This window comes from Salmo salar, chromosome 20, assembly GCF_965601325.2.
Source record: "Salmo salar chromosome 20, fSalSal1, whole genome shotgun sequence".
Taxonomy (NCBI): Eukaryota; Metazoa; Chordata; class Actinopteri; order Salmoniformes; family Salmonidae; genus Salmo; species Salmo salar.
The window spans coordinates 5,334,071-5,356,365 of record NC_138310.1 but is presented as its reverse complement, the minus strand read 5'-3'; the positions used below and the strand labels follow the sequence as shown (position 1 = coordinate 5,356,365).

At 42.3% G+C, this 22,295-nt stretch overlaps 1 protein-coding gene and 1 long non-coding RNA gene across 7 annotated transcripts in view; one reads left to right on the top strand and one right to left on the bottom strand.

Annotated features, from left to right (window-relative positions):
- LOC106580202 (2-oxoglutarate dehydrogenase complex component E1) overlaps positions 1 to 22,295 on the top strand; it is a 121,283-nt gene that overhangs the window by 39,261 nt on the left and 59,727 nt on the right. For 3 of the 6 annotated variants that reach the window (XM_014161009.3, XM_014161008.3, XM_082966163.1), the window contains 4 exons: positions 8,446 to 8,493; positions 12,815 to 12,930; positions 13,067 to 13,221; positions 22,111 to 22,257. In XM_014161009.3, coding sequence (XP_014016484.1) covers positions 8,446 to 8,493; positions 12,815 to 12,930; positions 13,067 to 13,221; positions 22,111 to 22,257 — 466 coding nt within the window. The remainder of the gene's footprint in view (positions 1 to 8,445; positions 8,494 to 12,814; positions 12,931 to 13,066; positions 13,222 to 22,110; positions 22,258 to 22,295) is intronic. The other 3 variants (XM_014161011.3, XM_014161010.3, XM_014161012.3) reach the window with 1 other exon arrangement.
- On the bottom strand, positions 2,168 to 2,979 carry LOC123729344 (uncharacterized). The gene is made up of 3 exons (XR_006761130.2): positions 2,866 to 2,979; positions 2,409 to 2,444; positions 2,168 to 2,305 (listed from the first exon to the last, which is right to left on the bottom strand). It is a non-coding gene; the product is annotated as an uncharacterized LOC123729344 (long non-coding RNA).

Genomic DNA, 22,295 nt, shown 5'->3' with positions numbered 1-22,295 from the left:
ATTAAATTGCAACAAATACAACAAGAAAACTTTAGATGAATGTGTTAATTTCTCCATTTACAGTGGTATAATCATTTCAGTGTTTTTTTTCACTGGTAATATATGCTTTTAAATAGCACTTTCGGTTTGAACGGGAATACCGGTATGCCCAGTAATAGTTGCTGAACGTCTGGGGGTGATGCACTTTCAAATGAATAATTAGGTTTGTGGTATTGAAATATTTCACTTTCTCCCCTCGGGAAATAATATCAGCACAAATGTTGCATATGGCCTTTTTTGTTTTCTAACTTTGAAACTTCAAAATAGATCCACACAGCAGACATTGTGGACTTCTTTAGGAATGCTGTGTGCCGCTGTAATTTTTTGTGATGTCATTATGTCACCTACCTCCGTTATATACATAAAATAACATCAAATTTATCATAATACATTGTTAATGTTGTAAATCACTATTGTAGCTGATTTTTTTTTATTTTTATGGAATATCTACATAGGCGTACAGAGGCCCATTTATCAGCAACCATCACTCCTGTGTTCCAATGGCACGTTGTGTTAGCTATTGCCAAGAAACTGAAGCTCTCGAACAACGCTGTGTACTACTCTTCACAGAACAGCGCAAACTGTCTCTAACCAGAATAGAAAGAGTGGGAGGCCCCGGTGCACAACTGAGCAAGAGGACAAGTACATTAGTCTAGTTTGAGAAACAACTGGCAGCTTCATTAAATTGTACCCTCTAAACACCAGTCTCAACGTCAACAGTGAAGATGTGACTTCGGGATGCTGGCCTTCTAGGCAGAGTTGTAAAGAAAAAGCCATATCTCAGACTGGCCAATAAAAAGATTAAGATGTGCAAAAGAACAGACACTGGACAGAGGAAGATTGGAAAAAAGTGTTATGGACAGACTAATCTAAGTTTGAGGTGTTCGGATCACAAAGAAGAACATTTTTGAGACGCAGAAAAAAAATGCTGGAGGAGTGCTTGATGCCATCTGTCAAGCATGGTGGAGGCAATGTGATGGTCTGTGGGTGCTTTGGTGGTGGTAAAGGGAGATTTGTACAGGGTAAAAGGGATCTTGAAGGAAGGCTATCGCTCCATTTTGCAACGCCATGCCATACTCTGTGGACGGCACTTAATTGGAGCCAATTTCCTCCTACAACAGGACAATGACCCAAAGCACAGCTCCAAACTATGCAATAACTATTTAGGGAAGAAGCAGTCAGCTGGTATTCTGTGTCTAATGGGGTGGCCAGCACAGTCACTGGATCTCAACCATATTATTGAGTCGTTTTGAGAGCAGCTTGACCGTATGGTACGTAAGAAGTGCCCATCAAGCCAATCCAACTTGTGGGAGGTGCTTCAGGAAGCATGGGGTGAAATCTCTTCAGATTACCTCAACAAATTAACCACTGTAATGCCAAAGGTCTGCAAGGCTGTAATTGCTGCAAATGTTTCTTTGACAAAAGCAAAGTTTGGAGGACACTAATTTCAATAGAAAATGATTATTTATAACCTTGTCAACGTCTTGACTATTTCCTATTCATTTTGCAACTCATTTCTGTATGTTTTCATGGAAAACAAGGACATTTCTAAATGACCCCAAACTTTTAAACGGTAGTGTAGGTATGCACGTCAGCTTTGACGTCGGTTTTGCACATCGGCGTTAAACTAGACTTCAGGCCGATGTTGCCATTTTTATCTAATATCGTCCAATATCCTTACTGATAAATCGTGCATCCCTAGTTACAGGTACTATATAAATGTCCCATCACTCAGACAGTTAGTGAATATGCAGCATCCAGCACAGCAAGCAATCAATCAATCAAATGTATTTTACAAAAGCCCTTTTTACATCAAAATAATAAGCACAGTGGTTATAGAGGGTGCAACAGTTCAACACCTCAGGAGCAAATGTCAGTTGGCTTTTCATAGCTGAGCATTCATAGGTTGAGAGTCGAAACAGCAGGACCGGGACAAGGTAGCACATCCTGCTCCTTCTCCATTTCCAGAACACCAGCCTGCTCCCCCAAATGGATCGATCGTATGTCTTGGCTCGCACTGTGATGAATGTGATTCTGAACTCTCAGGTTCACACAGCAAGTTATGCTCTTCACTGATCTCACTCTCCGTCAGCTCCATCTGTGGCGTATAGGGGCAGGACTCGGTTGTACACTGATGGTTGTGAGCTTAATCTAGCTGGTCCTCAAGCTCTTTAGGGATGGTCCCAGTGGACCTCTTCTCCACTGCAGCACAGGAACACTCTGTCACCCAGGGGTCAGTTTGGCATGCTCTACTAACCATTCTTTCCTTTTGGAAGAAACAATTAAGGCATCTATTAGGCTGTAGTTATATTCAAGAATCCCTGCATATACTTGAAATAGACTTAGAAATAACATGGATTTGCATGTACCTCCTCGGCCTCCTTTTCAGGGATGAAGATGTCATCCTGAAAACAAACAAACCTTTTAAGACAACTGAACCCAAATATATCAGTTGGCATTATCAAGCTACCTATTCTATGCGCACAGCAAATACAGGGACACGCACAGCAAATACAGGGAATTTTTTTTAGCAAACAATAGCTTTTGTCAACTTCAGTCTAGCTAAATGACGTGGAGCTAACAAAACATTACAAAAACAAATCTGTCAACAAAATGTATTCCAGTAATGTTACTTGACAAGCTGAGGTGGAAGCTAGCTACAGTAACTACCTAATAACGGGTACACGGAGAAACTGTTGCAGTTGAGTTGCTTGCTAACGTTATTTGCTGGGGTGTTACACAAAACACTTCAGACGCAATTAGCTGGTTACCTTCAACTAGAGTTGCAACAAAGTTGTCCAGTTTGTAATGACCGGTTAACGTTACCTCAGGCTCCATTGCATTGACTCTCGTCTCCTCCTCCGTTCAGTCTTAATTGCTTAACTCCGACATAAGCGATGATGGTCGGTCGGTAACCCCTACACCATAACCCTCAATGTAAAATGGAGGTGCAAGCAGAGGGCTTCAACGTTGGCCTATGATTCCGCATCGAAAGTGCCCTTCATCGCGAAGTGCTGTCTGCAGATCCTGCTAGCTCGTGCTGACATGTTCTTCCTCTCAGGACATGGAGCCACTTCGAAAGTTGTAGGTCCTTGGGCAGTCGATCGTAGCTTACCCAGGGATTTACCGAGGGATACAGCCTGGCGCTATACAGTTCATGTTTGAAATACTACTTGTTGCCATCTTCGTTGTCTGCACCTAACCTCACTCTTTGATTCACTCTACGCGCAAACTCAGTACCACAGATAATTTGATTCCTGCCAGTGACGCACTGGCGTCAGTCGTTACTATGGCAATTTAAAATGGTGCTGACCATAGCTCAAATGAACCTTGTTTTTATGTTAAATGCACATCTTAATGTTCAGTAATAGTGGATTGAATACATCTCTTTGCTTAGATTTACTTGCTAAGGTGTTTCCATTCCCCTTTAAGACAATAAGCTCCTCTATATGTCAGTGTACTTTTCACATTTAAGTGCAGTGTGTTTCTCAGTCCTGCTCTTGCCATAGTCCTCCTATAGTGCTTTCCTGTCGTTGCTCCAGCTGAGTAGACCCTGGGTGTGAAGTAGTCAATAGGCTTATTTAAATCTATCCACAGTGCCTTCAGAAAGTATTCATACCCCTTGACTTATTCCACATTTTGTTATAGCCTGAATTCAAAATGGATTAAATAGATTTTTCCCCCCCATCTACACACAATACCCAATAATGACAAAGTGAAAACATGTTTTTAGAAATGTTTGCATATGTATTGAAAATGAAATACAAATGATCTAATTTACATAAAGTAGAATGCACCTGATAAACAACTAGTGATGTGGGAAGAAATCGTTGCAGTTACATATCGTGATATTATTTTTGACGATGTATAGTTTTGAGAATATCACTATTTTTGCGCTAGTTGGCAGTACCTGCCACCAAACCGATCAAAACTTTTATTTTTTTTATTTACATAAATATTCACACCTGAGTCAACACACAGCGATTACAGCTGTGAGTCTTTCTGGGTAAGTCTAAGAGCTTTGTACAATATTTAAAAAAAAAATGTATTCTTCAAGCTCTGTGAAGTTGGTTGTTGATCATTGCGACTGCGACCATTTTCAAGCCGATTTAAGTGAAAACTGTAACTAGGCCTCTAACTAGGCCACTCGGGAACATGAAATATCGTCTTGGTAAGCAACTCTAGTGTATATTTGGTCTTGTGTTTCAGGTTATTGTCCTGCTGAAAGGTGAATTTGTCTCCTTTTCTGTTGGAAAGCAGACTGAACCATGATGATGCATGGTTCAGCCACCACCATGCTTGTAAATATATAGAGTGGTACTCTGATGTGTTGTTGGACTTGCCTCAAATAGTGCCTTATTGCAAACAGGATGCATGTTTTGGATTATTTTTATTCAGGACAGGCTTCCTTTTCACTCTGTCATTTAACAAACCTTTTGTGGAGTAATTACAATGTTGATCCATCCTCAGTTTTCTCCTATCACAGCCATTAAACTTTGTAACTGTTTTAAAGTCACCATTGGCCTCGTGGTGAAATCCCTGAGTGGTTTTCTTTCACTCCGGCAACTGATGTAGGAAAAACACCTGTATCTTTGTATTGACTGGGTGTATTGACACACCATCCAACATGTAATTAACTTGACCATGCTCAAAGGGATATTCAATGTCTTCTTTTTTTATTTTTATGGATATACCAATAGGTGCCCTTTGCAAGGCATTGGAAAACCTCCTTGGTCTTTGTGGTTGAATCTGCGTTTGAAATTCAGTGCTCGACTGAGAGACCTTAGATAATTGTATGTGTGGGGTACAGAGATGAGGTAGTCATTCAAAAAAGTATTTTTAACGCTATTATTGCACATAGAGCTGCCCAGAGACACGAGCCTTTACTTCTATGCTCGCTTCGAGGCAAGTAACACTGAAACACGCATGAGAGCATCAGCTGTTCCGGACGACTGTGTGATCATGCTCTCTGCAGCCAATGTGAGTAAGACCTTTAAACAGGTAAACATTCACAAGGCTGCTGGGCCAGGCGGATTACCAGGACGTGTACTCCGAGCATGCGCTGAACAACTGGCAAGTGTCTTCTGACATTTTCAACCAGTCCCTGACTGAGTCTGTAATACCAAAATGTTTCAAGCAGACCACCATAGTCCCTGTGCCCAAGAACACAAAGGTAACCTGCCTAAATAAATGACTACCAACCCGTAGCACTCATGTTTGTAGCCATGAAGTGCTTTGAAAGGCTGGTCATGGCTCACATCAACACTATTTTCCCAGATACCCTAGACCCACTCTAATTTGCATACCACCCCAACAGATCCACAGATGATGCAATATCTGTTGCACTCCACACTGCCCTTTTCACACCTGGGCAAAAGGAACACCTACGTGAGAATGCTATTCATTGACTACAGCTCAGCGTTCAACACCATAGTGCCCTCAAAGCTCATCACTAAGCTAAGGACCATGGGACTAAACACCTCCCTCTGCAAATGGATCCTGGATTTCTTGATGGGCCGCCCCAGGTGGTGAGGGTAGGTAACAACACATCCGCCACACATATCCTCAACACGTGGGCCCCTCAAAGGTGCGTGCTCAGTCCCTTCCTGTACTCCCTGTTCAGTCATGACTGCACGGCCAGGCACGACTCCAACACCATTAAGTTTGCCGATGACACAACAGTGTTAGGCCTGATCACATACAATGAAGATACAGCCTATAGGGAGGAGGTCAGAGACCTGACCGTGTGGTGCATGGACAACAACCTCTCCCTCAACGTGATCAAGACAAAGGGGATGATTGTGGACTACAGGAAAAGGACTGAGCACACCCCCATTCTCAACAGTAGTGAAGCAGGTTGAGAGCTTCAAGTTCCTTGGCATTCACATCACCCACAGAGAATCCTGACGGTTTGCATCACTACCTGGTATGGCAACTGCTCGGCCTCCGACCGCAAGGCACTACAGATGGTAGAGCGTACGGCCCAGTACATCACTGGGGCCAAGCTTCCTGCCATCCAGGACCTGTATACCAGGCGGTGTAAGAAGAAGGCCCTAAAAATGGTAAGACTCCAGCCACCCTAGTCATAGACTGTTATCTCTGCCACCGCGCGGCACCAGAGTACCAAGTCTAGGTCCAAGAGGCTTCTAAACAGCTTCTACCCCCAAGCCATAAGACTCCTGAACATCTAATCAATTGGCTACCCAGATTACCCCTTTACTCTGCTGCTATTCTGTTATTATCTATGCATTGTCACTTTAACTCTACCTACATGTACATATTACCTCGACTAACCGGTGCCCCCGCACATTGACTCTGTACCGGTACTCCCTGTATATAGTCTTGCTATTTGTTATTTTTCCACTGCTCTTATTCTTACATTCAGAAAGTATTTTTTTAAACGGCATTGTTGGTTTAGGGCTTGTAAGTAAGCATTTCACTGTAAGGTTCGGCGAATGTGACGAATAACGTGTTTTGATTTGATCTAACTAATGTGACTTGTTAACCTGTTATGGCTAGGGGGCAGTATTTTCACGGCTGGATAAAAAACGTACCCGATTTAATCTGGTTACTACTCCTGCCCAGTAACTAGAATATGCATATAATTATTGGCTTTGGATAGAAAACACTCCAAAGTTTCTAAAACTGTTTGAATGGTGTCTGTGAGTATAACAGAACTCAAATGGCAGGTCAAAACCTGAGAGATTCCTTTACAGGAAGTGGCCTGTCTGACCATTTCTTGAACTTCTTTGCCATCTCTATCTTTTACAAAGGATCTCTGCTCTAACGTGACACTTCCTACGTCTTCCATGGGCGCTCAGAGCCCGGGAAAAACCTGAATGTCGTCATCCCAGCCCCAGGCTGAAACACATTATCGCCTTTCTCAAGTGGCCGATCAAGGGACTGTGGGCTTAGGCGCGTGCCCTGGCCGCCCCCGTCTTTGTGATTTTTTTCCTCTGTTTGCCGAAAAGGAGATTCCCGGTCAGAATATTATCGCTTTTTTACGAGATAAATTGCATAAAAATTGATTTTAAACAGCGGTTGACATGCTTCAAAGTACGGTAATGGAATATTTAGAAATTTTGTCACGAATTGCGCCATGCGCGCGACCCTGATTTACCATTTCGGATAGTGTCTTGAACGCACGAACAAAACGCCGCTATTCGGATATAACGATGGATTATTTGGGACCAAACCAACATTTGTTATTGAAGTAGCAGTCCTGGGAGTGCATTCTGACGAAGACAACAAAGGTAATAACATTTTTGTTATAGTAAATCTGATTTTGGTGAAGGCTAAACTTGCCGGGTGTCTAAATAGCTAGCCCGTGATGGCTGGGCTATGTACTTAGAATATTGCAAAATGTGCTTTCACCAAAAAGCTATTTTAAAATCGGACATATCGAGTGCATAGAGGAGTTCTGTATCTATAATTCTTAAAATAATTGTTATGCTTTTTGTGAACGTTTATCGTGAGTAATTTAGTAAATTGTTAGTAAATTCCCCGGAAGTTTGCGGGGGTTTGCTAGTTCTGAACATCACATGCTAATGTAAAAAGCTGTTTTTTGATATAAATATGAACTTGATTGAACAAAACATGCATGTATTGTATAACATAATGTCCTAGGGTTGTCATCTGATGAAGATCATCAAAGGTTAGTGCTGCATTTAGCTGTCTTCTGGGTTTTTGTGACATTATATGCTAGCTTGAAAAATGGGTGTCTGATTATTTCTGGCTGGGTACTCTGCTGACATAATCTAATGTTTTGCTTTCGCTGTAAAGCCTTTTTGAAATCGGACAGTGTGGTTAGATAAAGGAGAGTCTTGTCTTTAAAATGCCGTGAAATAGTCATATGTTTGAAAAATTGAAGTTTTTGTATTTTTGAGGAATTTGTAATTCGCGCCACGCCTATCATTGGATATTGGAGCAGGTGTTCCGCTAGTGGAACGTCTAGATGTAAGAGGTTAAGCAGATTTTGACTTCTGAACTTATTTAGGCTTGCATTACAAATTGGTTGAATACTTATTGACTGAAGATGACATTTCAGCTTTTCATTTTTAATCATTTGTAAAAACTTTTTAATCAAAATTCTGTTTTGACATTATGGGTCATTGTGTGTAGGCCAGTGACACAAAATCTAAATGTAATATATTTTCAATTCAAGCTGTAACACAAGAAAATGTGGAAAGAGTAAAGGGTTGTGGATACTTTCTGAAGGCTCTGTATGTAAATGTTAATGTTGTTTGCTTACTGGTGGATGGAAAAACGCCTGTGATGCCTAGTGATATTCCTCTCAAACTGGCGAATTTTGTTTAAATTGTCGGGAGGAATATTTCACTGAAAGTCTCAGTTGGATCTCTTGTAAAATGAACTTAACTGTGTTTATCTGCTTCCACTTTGTTTCAGAATCTGACTGCGTATCACATTTTAGAGCTGACAAACATTGGGAGAGTGGTAATAATCAACTAATTTGTCATAACACGCACCCAAATGCTCTCATAGTTGCCTTACGCAAGGTTTTTGAAAATGTACACAAGTTTTTGCACTTCACTGCTTGCACTACGACATACTGTAGAATAGCAGGATCTTGCCTTTTGGATAACTGCAATTTAAGAAATCATCACCGACCCTCGTTGTACCCTGATGATGGTTTTGCACAGCTGCTTTTTCACAGCTTTGGCCCAGTGTAATGCTAGAAGACTGCTGCTATGGAACCGCCATGGGTCACACTGTCTCTCACACAATACAAAGATGACGTGTGCTGTCTTGCTTGAGATGGTAATGACCTGGTCATTGGTGAGCCATGTCTTGTCTCCACTTTGCGGTGGAGATTGTGTATTCCTTGCTGTGTGCTGTGTATTCCTTGCTGTGTGCTGCTGCAGTCTGTCTGGTGTTAAGGAACAGCCATGTTGTTGCTGCCTTGTGAGCTGGCAGTTTTGTTGTTGGAAGTGAACTTGCAGTCAGTGTGCAGATTCTGCAAGAAACTGCCCTCCCTGTCCTTGGAGAAGCTTCACTACTGCAGGTCAGCTCTTCGGTCAGGTTTGCTAAATGCTGTTTGTTTCTGATGCCACAGTGTTATAGGATACCCATAGTTTGTCCTGCTTCCTGTCCAGTTGTTTGAAGCTTTTGTTCTGTCCCAGAGCTTATTCGTCTTTGCTTGGATACTCTTCAGTATTGCTCAAGTCCTTGTCCTTGACACACACTTTCAGTCAGTCATGCACAAACCCACACACACGTTCTATAAAATGTTGATCCGTCTTACTTTGATCTATTCTATGTAATATAATCCCTATAACTGCCAATTTGTTACAGCTAGAACTATTACAATTATTAAATTAATTTCCTATATCACCAATACACGCATTCATTTTTTTTCGGTTTATGCATTGACTAGCCAAGGTCGTAGTTGTTATTTTTGCGATTACAATGTTGTTGCCCTTCTCTTCTTTCCCGAGGCAATCAAAGAAACAGAGATGATTGATCTTATTTTAGATTGCCCTGACTAATATTTCATTACCTTTTTTTGGCACTTGCATTTTAAGAGTTACCTCTACCATAAAACAACAAGCAATTGAATTAGTTATCCTCCTGGACCATAGATGCCACACTACAAATTCATATGTTAGCTGTGGGGGAAAAGTTAACGGGGGTGGGGGGGGGGGGGTTAATGTGTATATGTATGTGTATATATGTATATGTATATATGTATGTATATATGTATGTGTGTGTGTGTGTGTGTGTGTGTGCGCACACAGACGTGTGTGTGTGTGTGTGCGCACACAGACGTGTGTGTGTGTGTGTGTGTGTGTGTGCGTGCGCACACAGACGTGTGTGTGTGTGTGCGCACACAGACGTGTGTGTGTGTGTGTGTGTGTGTGTGCGCACACAGACGTGTGTGTGTGCGCACACAGACGTGTGTGTGTGTGAATTGTGTTTTGTGCGCACAGACGCGTGTGTGTGTGCGCACAGACGCGTGTGTGTGTGCGCACAGACGCGTGTGTGTGTGCGCACAGACGCGTGTGTGTGTGCGCACAGACGCGTGTGTGTGTGTGCGCACAGACGCGTGTGTGTGTGCGCACAGACGCGTGTGTGTGTGTGCGCACAGACGCGTGTGTGTGTGCGCACAGACGCGTGTGTGTGCGCACAGACGCGTGTGTGTGCGCACAGACGCGCGTGTGTGCGCACAGACGCGCGCGTGTGTGCGCACAGACGCGCGCGTGTGTGCGCACAGACGCGCGCGTGTGCGCACAGACGCGCGCACAGACGCGCGCGCGTGCGCACAGGCGCGCGCGCGTGTGTACACGTACGTATGTTTATATACATACATACGTGTGTGTGTGTGTGTATACACACATACGTGTGTGTGTGTGTAAACGTGTGTGTATATATATGTGTGTGTATGTGTGTGCTAAACTAGTAACGTTAGTTAACCATGAGAAAAAAATGATCTAATTGAAGACTGATAAATGTAGCTATCTTGCTTGCACTTGATTCAGTTCCAAACAAACTAGCTAGCTAACTTGCTAAACTAGTAACGTTAGTTAACCATGTTTCTATCATCAACATACTTGTGGATTTCGGATAGCTAATTGCCGTTACAATTGTGGCAGCAATATTATAGATCTAAATTATGTTAGAGTTTTTAGGTTATACCTAGCTTATGTCGCGCACGCACGCACACACACGTCTGCGCGCGCGCACACACACGTCTGCGCGCGCACACACACACGTCTGTGCGTGTGTGTGTGTGTGCGCACAGACGTGTGTGTGTGTGTGCGCACAGACGTGCGTGTGTGTGTGTGTGTGCGCACAGACGTGCGTGTGTGTGTGTGCGCACAGACGCGCGTGTGTGTGTGCGCACAGGCGCGTGTGTGTGTGCGCACAGACGTGCGTGTGTGTGTGCGCACAGACGCGCGTGCGTGTGCGCACAGACGCGCGTGCGTGTGAGCACAGACGCGCGTGCGCACATACGCGTGTGTGCGCACAGACGTGTGTGCGTGTGCGCACAGACGTGTGTGTGTGTGTGTGTGTGTGTGTGTGTGTGTGTGTGTGCACACGTACGTATGTTTATATACATACATACGTGTGTGTGTGTACACGTACGTATGTTTATATACATACATACGTGTGTGTGTGTTTGTGTGTGTGTGTGTGTGTGTGTGTATACACACATACGTGTGTGTGTGTGTGTGTAAACGTGTATATATATATGTGTGTGTATGTGTGTGCTAAACTAGTAACGTTAGTTAACCATGAGAAAAAAATTATCTAATCGAAGACTGATAAATGTAGCTATCTTGCTTGCACTTGATTCAGTTCCAAACAAACTAGCTAGCTAACTTGCTAAACTAGTAACGTTAGTTAACCATGTTTCTATCATCAACATACTTGTGGATTTCGGATAGCTAATTGCCGTTACAATTGTGGCAGCAATATTATAGATCTAAATTATGTTAGAGTTTTTAGGTTATACCTAGTTTATGTAGGCTAGCTTATGTAGGCTAGCTAATGTTAGTCAAACAAGCTAACGTACCTCTTAGTTTATCACACGAGCATTCTGAGGAGATTCAAGTGAATTGTGTTTAGCGCTGCAGAGCTTCTGTATGACACACTGGTTCCTGGCATGCCGTTTCTCACACAGGTGCATTCTAAAGTGATTCAAGTGAATTGTGTTTTGTGCCGCAGAGCACCTGTATTGAGCACTGTCGCGCCTTGTTTCTTGAGTTGCAGGCTGCCTGCCACAGCTCACAGAGCTAAATAACCTTCAGTACTGTGTTGAACCCAGACAGATGATCTATTTACCAAGAAAAGCAAATGTGCTTTACAGGACTTTATTGAAACTATGTTTGGTAGAAATGGAGGTTTGTTTTGGTGTGGCGGTAATGATTATTCCGTGGCGTCGCACCACGCTTAAATGAACGCAGAGGAAACACTGCTGTATCTGTTAAGCTAAAACTGGGGTAGCCTTCCCTTACTTCATAGACATGCTCCACCAATCTGGGTATTCTAGATGCTGTTACCTTCTCCATACCCTCTCTAATAGAGAAGCACTGAAACCATAGAGACATGGGCTCATATTCGCATCACAGGAAACAGCATTTTGAAATTAGTTTTGCAAATGTTCATCAGTCACCAATATTTTCAAAGTAGATATAGTCCTAAGGCGTATAAGAACATATGACCTGAGCTGCACCCAAAATTCTAATTTTTCATAAGTGTTCTGCTAGACCCTGTAAAACCACTATAGGGACTTTAGGCATGTGTTATTAAAATCAGTTCAGCAAGGGCAGTTTATTATTTTTTTTACCCCACAAATATAGCTCATTCAATGTCTTGTGCTTGTTTTGTAACCACTCAACCACACTTTGTCTCACCCCTTCATTCACTTTCCATTCATTCATGTTGCATGCCTCCACCTCTGTCCTATTCGTTTGCCTGTGATGCTGTACAACCTTTTGATTTTGCTGCATTAACTCAATGTTGCCATTATGGTGCCATCAACCATATGGCATATTCCTGTGTTTTAATCCATCATTGCCCTCTGTTTCTTTTCTGGGGGGGGGGGGCCTAAATCCTAATAACTAATCTCTGGTTGTTTTTCTGTTTTGTTTTTCAATGGTGGATGTCTTTGTGGCCTACATTCTTTCCCCATGTGTTTCTGGTCTCTGGGTGTTTTCTCCTCTGGCCTGACTGTCTCCACATATGCCCTCCTCAACCCCCTCCCTCCTGCTCCACCGCCCTTCTGGACGGTCTGCTGCCCCTGGATGCGGGACAGGCTTCTATGGACTGGATGAGTCGGACTTGGACAAAGTGTTCCGTCTGCCTACCACCACCTTCATCGGTGGCACTGAGACAGACTTGCCCCTGAGGGAGATCATCCGCCGCCTGGAGGTATTCAAACTAAACCACACATGTCTGTCAAAGAAGTTGGGTTCCTGTCAACCGTTTTGTCTTGAAAGGGTGAATGGTGTACAATACAGGCTTATTAGCCTTGTAAAGTGACAAGACACATTGTCCCATATTTCAGATGGCCTACTGTCAGCACATTGGGGTGGAGTTCATGTTCATCAATGACCTGGACCAGTGCCAGTGGATCAGGGAGAAGTTTGAGAAGCCCGGCGTCATGCAGTTCACCCTGGAGGAGAAGAGGACCCTGTTGGCCCGCATGGTTCGCTCCACCAGGTCAGAGCGACGCTCTACAACACTTCACTCACCCCCACCTACGCAAACATCATAGTCAGCCAATCAATCAATCAGATGTATTTATAAAGCCCTTTTCACATCAGCAGTTGTCCTTAAGTGATTTGTGACTCACACCCTGAATTTGGTCTTACGTAGCTAAATTCGTTTTTTTTTTTTTATATATATATTTTTTTACATTGGCTAAAAGTAGAGACTACAAAATGGTATATCATACACAGCATTTTTGAGGAACAATGGGAAACTAAATCTGCTTTGAAAGTTGATACACTTGTAAAAAAGGGCCTTTCAATGTTTTGGTACTTACTGGAGAGCTTTACTTTGTCTACACCCATTCAGCATTGTTCACACCCTCTTAAACCAGCCCCACCCATCTCATTAAGGCTTCACATGTGAGGTCATGTGCTAAACAGTGAGTAGTGTAGTAAAGATTAAGACTAAAAGTGGTAGTAGCCTACAAGAAGGAAAAATTCCAGGTAAACGGTGTCCAGATAATTTTTTTAATAAATATTAGATGACGCTTACCCATACACACTTGTCTAAATTGATGGGTCATGTGAAATAAATGCTGCAACCCCCAGCCACATCCAGTGGTGGAAAAAGTACTAAATTGTTATACTTGAGTAAAGTATAAATTATTTCAAATTCCTTATATTAAACCAGATAGCCAGGGGCACACTCCAACACTCAGACAATTTACAAACCAGATCAGATGCAGTAGGGATGTTCACTTGATAAGTGTGTGAATTTGACAATTTTTCTGTCAAAATGTAACGAGCACTTTTAGGTGTCAGGGAAAATGTATGGAGTAAAAAGTACATTATTTTATTTTGGAATGTAGTGAAGTAAAAGTTGCCAAAAATATAAATAGAAAAGTAATGGGGGGGGCAGCAGCAAATGTAGCCTATGTTTTTTGTCCGCCCACAGTGTCATTTTTGCAGATTAAGTGTTTGAGCTAGTAATGTATTAATTAATATTCATGTGTTAATACGATCTGTTAAAATCAATAAATTACAAACTGGGTATACTTGAATCAGTCAGTAAGGATATAAGAGTTGAAGGCAAGGAGAAGGAAACAAACAAGCTAAAAGGGACAGTCAATAAGACTGAAACCGAAGTGAATGAACTTAAAAAGGAGAACACCGTTCTGAGAGAAGCCTTACTTGACATACAGACTAGATCCATGAGAGAGAATCTGGTACTTACAGGTATCCAAGAGAAGGGAGAAGTTCCTGAATCTTTAGTTAGAGTTCCTCCTTACAGCGCTTCAGATTCCATGTGAAGCTGTCAACAAAATCCAACTCGAATGTGTACACCGCTTCGGACAGAGGGCAGAGGTATGATCGCCCAATCGTTGCCAAATTTGCTTCCTTTAACTTCGTATGGGCAGGTGGGACGGTAGCATCCCACCTGGCCAACTTCCGGTGAAATTGCAGAGCGCGAATTTCAAATGACAGAAATATAAATATTTAACATTCATGAAAATACAAGTATTATACATCAAAATAGAGCTTAACTTCTTGTTAATCCAGCCGCTATGTCAGATTTCAAAAAGGCTTTATGGCGAAAGCACACCATGCGATTATCTGAGGACAGCGTCCCGCACACAAAAACATGAAAAACATTTTTCAACCAGGCAGGTGCGACACGAAAGTCAGAAATAGCGATATAATAAATGCCTTACCTTTGAAGATCTTCTTCTGTTGGCACTCCAAAAGGTCCCAGTTACATCACAAATGGTCCTTTTGTTCGATAAAGTCCTTCTTTATATCCATAAAAACTCAGTTTAGCTGACGCGCTTCATTCAATAATCCACCGGTTTCCCTCCTTCAAAATGCATACAAAAAAGAATCCCAAGCGTTACCAATAAACTTATCGAAACAAGTCAAACAACGTTTATAATCAAACCTCAGGTACCCTAATACGTAAATAAACTAAACAATTTAAGACGGAGAATAGTATGTTCATTACCGGAGATAAATAACAAAACGCGCTTTCACCCATGTGTGTGGAAACACAAAATGGGAACCTACAACTTCTAGCTCATTTTTCCAAAAACCAGCCTGGAACTCTTTCTAAAGACTGTTGACATCTAGTGGAAGCCCTGGAAACTGCAATCTGGGAGGACTTCGCCTCATAATAAACATGAAAGCCATTGGAAACAGTGGTAGGCTGAATTGTTTTATTTTTTGGTGTGGTTTGTCTTCGGTTTTGCCTGCCATATCAGTTCTGTTTTACTCACATTATTTTAACAGTTTTAGAAACTTTAGAGTTTTCTATCCAAATCTACCAATTATATGCATATCCTAGCTTCTGGGCCTGAGTAACAGGCAGTTTACTCTGGGACCAAAATTGTCATGAATGACCAGTTCCTGAAGGAAATTTTAGAATGCGTAAAGTTCTGTATCCAATTTTCAAGGAAAATAGATTAAAAGGGAAACAAGTAGCTCTTGTTGTCGATAAACTATATATTGATAACCAGTTGTTCAGAGTCACAGACTACTCCATGGCTATTTCAATAATTACAAAGTTGTTATTGATGAGTAAAATAATGAAACACAATTCTAGCCCAGTTATGGATTGTAACAATACAATAAAAAATATAGCTTTTCTATATATCTTCAAATATAACTAATTGGAACACAAAAGCACTAATTCAACATGGTGACGATAACTCAGTAAACAGAAGGCACAGTATGTGTGGATGGTGTGGTGTGTTTTTTATGTTTGGGAAAGTGTGGCGTTGAGTGAGAAAGGAAATGGTTGCATATCCCAGAACCAATGTATTGCTGTGAGCAGGGGTGTGAGGGCGCTTTCAATGTTGCTCAGATGATCGATATAGTTTTTATATTGAATTATACGTCTTATTTATTTTTTGTCCTATCATGGGGAACAAAATTTAGAAAATACAGTATCTTATTTATTTATGATCCTATATTGATGGAATGGTCCACAAGCCTATACCCTAGGCACCCACCTGAATGACCCAGATACTAAGGAGAATTCCCTAACTGTTTTATGGGCCTGCTGTAAGCTGTCTGTATGCAGCCAAAATGCGGTCAGAGACCTAGAGCAGCACTGCCCCTTCAAGATTCTGAGCCTGCTTGGCAGGGCTGGTCCTGCAAAGCCAAAGGCCCCTAAAGGGAGAGCATACTATACAAGGAAATTCTCAAAGCTGCTAATGAGAACCTTGACGACCTTGTACCTAGCCGGTGGGGGTCACTAGCTGCAGTAACCCATGGGGAGGGGGTCACACTCGGACATTCAGAGAGGGAGTATATTATTATTGTGGCACAAAATCAAACATCTGACTGCTTGGGAATATGATCGATACAGTGGACTGTGTTATGGGTGTTTCAGGGAAAAGGTGTACATTTGACCTCTATCTCACCATTTCTGGCAATTTTTTTGCATAGTCTTGCAGGCCTTCTGTTACGGATACAGGTATCCTGTGTGTATTTGTTCTCGCCTTCTGCCCTAGTCAGAGGTGGCAGTCATCAGTCGCCAATCTGAAGACATCCCTGCTCCTTTTCCCTTACCCAATCACATCTCCTTTCCCTTGGTTTAAAAGAAACCCAATCAGTTGTCTCGTAGGAGCAAAAACAAAAGAGATGGCTCCCATCTCACTTTGTCCGTTATCTTGTGAGTATGTATTGCTGTGGTGTATGACTGTTTGTTGGTGGGAAAAGGGGATACCAAGCCAAGTCGCCCATGGGCATACATTACCCGTAGGAAAACTCTGTCTAAGATATGTTACGTGTCTCGTTTCCATCCCCCCTAGACTGCAGGGCCAAAGGGGTTCGTAACATAAGTGGGGGCTCATCCGGGATATAGTCTTTACTGACACCATGCCGCTCGTGCAAATAATTGTGGCGGTCTAGTCAGTGTTGCGCGTCACCGCTGGGAATAGCTGATGTAGAATTAGTATTTGCAATTTGTTGGCTCTTGTGTTTTTGTGGTAGTTCAAAATGGCTACTTTTGATTTGAAATCCTTTTTGGATAACCCTACGTGGGAGGTTTTTGACAAATGTCGTAGAGTTGATTTACTGACCTTGGCTGACCATTATTCTGTATCTATTCTGCAGAGTTCAGTTAAAGCAGAGGTTAAACAACTGGTGTTAAATGTTTTATTGGAAGAGCAAGTGCTTGTGTTACCGCTGCCTGAGCCTACTACCCATGTAGGGGATGTTGCTGCTCCTGTAAGCCCATTGTTGTCTGAGGGCGAGGCTAAAACTCCCCCCACATTGCCCCGTTTTGAGCCCCTGTCAAACTGTGATGCCATGAGAGATGGCCGTTCGACACAGCTCCAACTGGAGGTGGAAGAGAGCCCAAATTAGGCGAGAAAATCTCCAGTTGGAAATGTGTAAAATTGAGGCAGAAAGAGAACAGCGGCAGTTGGAGTTCAAAATGCGCCAGATGGAACTGGAGGCAGAGACAGCGAGGCTGGCCTCCGTTCCTGCTGTGCCTGTTAGTGAGCCGTTCTCACCAGCTGTGTCTTCCAACACTTTTGACATTAGTAGGCAGATTGCCTCGGTACCTTTGTTCAGAGTGTCAGAGGTTGACTCTTATTTTTGTTTTTGAACGTATAGCCGTAGCATTGAAATGACCTGAAGAGGTATGGTGCCTATTACTTCAGTGTAAATTAATTGGTAAAGCCCAAGAGGTTTTGTCCGCGCTACCTCTTGAAGACAGTTTGAATTATGAAGTGGTCAAAGCTACTGTTCTTCGCGCCTATGAGCTTTTTCCTGAGGCATACCGACAGAGATTTAGGTCTCATAGAAAGTCTTCTAGTAAGACTTATGTGGAATTTGCTAGAGACAAGGGAAATCTGTTTGATAAATGGCATGCTGCTAGCAAGGTTAACTGACTTCAACTCTCTCCGGGAGTTAATCTTGTTGGAAGAGTTTAAAAATTGCTTACCCGAACGCATTGTAGTTTACCTAAACGAACAGAAAGTATCCTCCCTGTCAGAAGCGTCTGTGTTGGCAGATGAGTTTGTGTTGACGCACGAGCGTGTTTTCGGCTCATACTGAGAGTAGAGCCACTGAATTGCCTACTTTTAGTCCTAGTCGGCCAGCAGTACATCAAGCGCACCAGAAAAATGAGCATCCCTGTTTCTATTGTCATAAGATGGGACATATGATTAGTGCTTGCTTCCTGCTAAAACGCAAACAAGGGATGCCTCTTCGTGCCAATATGTTTTCATTTCAGTCTCCTCCATCTCCACTATAGTGAGGGGAAAAAAGTATTTGATCCTCTGCTGATTTTGTACGTTTGCCCACTTACAAAGAAATTATCAGTCTATAATTTTAATGGTAGGTTTATTTGAACAGTCAAAGACAGAATAACAAATAAATCCAGGAACACGCATGTCAAAAATGTTATAAATTGATTTGCATTTTAATGAGGGAAATAAGTATTTGACCCCCTCTGAATCAGAAAGATTTATGGCTCCCAGGTGTCTTTTATACATCCTCTTAAAGGGAGTGCTTCTAATCTCAGTTTGTTACCTGTATAAAAGACACCTGTCCACAGAAGCAATCAATCAATCACATTCCAAACTCTCCACCATGGCCAAGACCAAAGAGCTCTCCAAGGATGTCAGGGACAAGATTGTAGACCTACACAAGGCTGGAATGGGCTACAAGACCATCGCCAAGCAGCTTGGTGAGAAGGTGACAACATTTGGTGCGATTATTCGCAAATGGAAGAAACACAAAAGAACTGTCAATCTCCCTCGGCCTGGGGCTCCATGCAAGATCTCACCTCGTGGAGTTGCAATGATCATGAGAACGGTGAGGAATCAGCCCAGAACTACACGGGAGGATCTTGTCAATGATTTCAAGGCAGCTGGGACCATAGTCACCAAGAAAACAATTGGTAACACACTACGCCGTGAAGGACTGAAATCCTGCCGCGCCCGCAAGGTCCCCCTGCTCAAGAAAGCACATATACATGCCCGTCTGAAGTTTGCCAATGAACATCTGAATGATTCAGAGGACAACTGGGTGAAAGTGTTGTGGTCAGATGAGATCAAAATGGAGCTCTTTGACATCAACTCAACTTGCCGTGTTTGGAGGAGGAGGAATGCTGCCTATGACCCCAAGAACACCATCTCCACCGTCAAACATGGAGGTGGAAACATTATGCTTTGGGGATGTTTTTCTGCTAAGGGGACAGGACAACTTCACCGCATCAAAGGGATGATGGACGGGGCCATGTACTCTCAAATCTTGGGTGAGAACCTCCTTCCCTCAGCCAGGGCATTGAAAATGGGTCGTGGATGGGTATTCCAGCATGACAATTACCCAAAATACACGGGCTAAGGCAACAAAGGAGTGGCTCAAGATGAAGCGCATATAGGTCCTGGAGTGGCCTAGCCAGTCTCCAGACCTTAATCCCATAGAAAATCTGTGGAGGGAGCTGAAGGTTCGAGTTGCCAAACGTCAGCCTCGAAACCGTAATGACTTGGAGAAGATCTGCAAAGAGGAGTGGGACAAAGTCCCTCCTGAGATGTGTGCAAACCTGGTGGCCAACTACAAGAAACGTCTGACCTCTGTGATTGCCAACAAGGGTTTTGCCACCAAGTACTAAGTCATGTTTTGCAGAGGGGTCAAATACTTATTTCCCTCATTAAAATGCAAATCATTTTATAACATTTTTGACATGTGTTTTTCTGGATTTTTTTGTTGTTATTCTGTCTCACTGTTCAAATAAACCTATTAACATTATAGACTGATAATTTCTTTGTCAGTGGGCAAACGTACAAAATCAGCAGGGGATCAAATACTTTTTCCCCCACTGTATACAAAGAAATGTAAATTGAAAAAAGGTCAAACGAAACAAAGTGCAGCTAGTTTGCGGTCTTCCCAGCTTCAATTTTAAGTGATTGTGTTAGCTGTGTTGTTGGCTTGCTCCTCTGAACTACAGTGTCCTGACGAGTGAGCACATTTTCTATACCAGGCGAAATCGTGCCTCATTAGCTCATTGTTATGGATGTATCCAAGTAAATGTCACTTAAACAGTTTAAACAAATGCAAATGCAGCTACTTTGCTGTTTTTTTGGCTGCACTTTTTGAGGTGGATGTAAATTAGCTGTAGTTGCTTGCTTGCTTGCTTGCTAGCTAGACAAGGGATAAGAACGTTGCCATCCATTATGACAATAGAACATTTTGAACAAACGACTTGGTTGCGTCCATAGATATAGAACAAAAAGACTGAACGACTGGGTTGCGTCTCTAGTAACCTTACAGATAGAACGAACGAACGACCACCCCGCTTGGGTAGCAACCTTAGATTTGTGTCGGGACTGTATCTTGTGGAAAGATTAAATAGTATGGATAAATTTACAAAAATAACTTTTGATGAAAATACATTACCAGTCAAGTTTGGATGCTACTCATTCCAGTTATTATTTTTACTATTTTCTACATTGTAGAATAATAGTGAAGACATCAAAACTATGAAATTACACATATGGAATCATGTAGTAACCAAAAAAGTGTTAAACTAATCAGTGTGCAAAGCTGTCATGATGGCAACGGGTGACTACTTTGAAGAATCTCAAATATAAATATATTTTGATTTGTTTAACACACATTTTGTTTGGTATACCTACAATTTTAAATTATCCATGGTATGAATATCTTAAAACAATTCCATATGTTAGAATTCTCTCCCCCCCCCAACGGCATAGACTTTTCGAGGTTTAATAGGCTATATTTGGTTATTATTATTATTTTATATATATATATAGTGTAATATAATTTAGCAATGCAAGTCATTACTGAATTCCTTGGAATTGCATTCATTTTATTTCTTAAGTAAGTCATTTTGAGAATAGGACGCTGCCTCTTTAAAACAAACGTTCCTAAAGAGAGATCGACTGGCTACGGTTTTATTTTTTGTAGCTTTCTTTTTGTAGACTGCATATTGCTAGTATGTCTGCTATTGAAGGTTTACTTTTGTAAATCACTTTCCTTAAGTAAATAAGTTCAGTGAACAAATTGGGTGCTTCTTTTTGCTCTGCACAGCTTGTGTATGATGTGTGATTCATGTAGCCTGCTGGTCGGGAAAGTTGTGACTTTTGGGAGCATGGTGGTGATTGAATGAATGGCCAATCATATTGCTCAAACACAAATAGCATGAATTTTCTGCGTGTGGTCTTCAATTGTTTATAATGGTAGGTAAGTGTTGAACTGGAACGCCAAAATTAGATTATGGAGCGCTAACACACCTACCTATGCTGATACAACAGTGCACTTTGTGCTCATTTTTAGGAGTTGAGAAATAAATGAAGTAATAATGGGAACCTGGGATCACTCTTTTTAACAAAGTGGGGGGAGGGTTTTTCCCATTTTTGCATTAAGAAATGTGGTGCATTGTCTGCCGATCAGAATGCATGGCGCTCTCCCTTTTTGAACTCGCAACTTGATTGCACCTCTAGAGGAATATTTTTTCTCGCATGGAGCGCGCAACGACAAGCTGACCAGGTTAACTATTCCACAATGGGGTTGTCTGATTCTGCTGTTCATTATTCGTTTTGTTGTCAGAGGCCCTATGTCTCTCCCAGTCTTCTCTTGTAACACAGCCTACAATTTCCTCGAAAATTCGGGACAAATTACTAGACAGATATGATCCGCTCAGTCAGTATACGACGCGAGACTTAATTGATAGAAGTGCCGAAAGTAACACAAATTCTCCTACCGAACCATTATTCATGTTCTAGTATCGAAAAAGTTCAGAAGTTTCGGTATACCGTGCAACACTACATTGTGCCAATCCTACACACTAATATCAAAGGAGATTTCTGGAGTCCTTCTCTCCAAAGGGATATGGCTGTGTGCTGACGTCGTACGCTGTGTACCGCAGGTTCGAGGAATTTCTCCAGAGGAAGTGGTCGTCAGAGAAGCGGTTCGGCCTGGAGGGCTGCGAGTCTCTGATCCCCGCCCTCAAGACCATCATCGACAAGTCCAGCGAGAAGGGTGTGGAGAACGTTGTCATGGGCATGCCACACAGGTAGGTAACAACAGGAACACGGGAGGGAATGCTTGAGT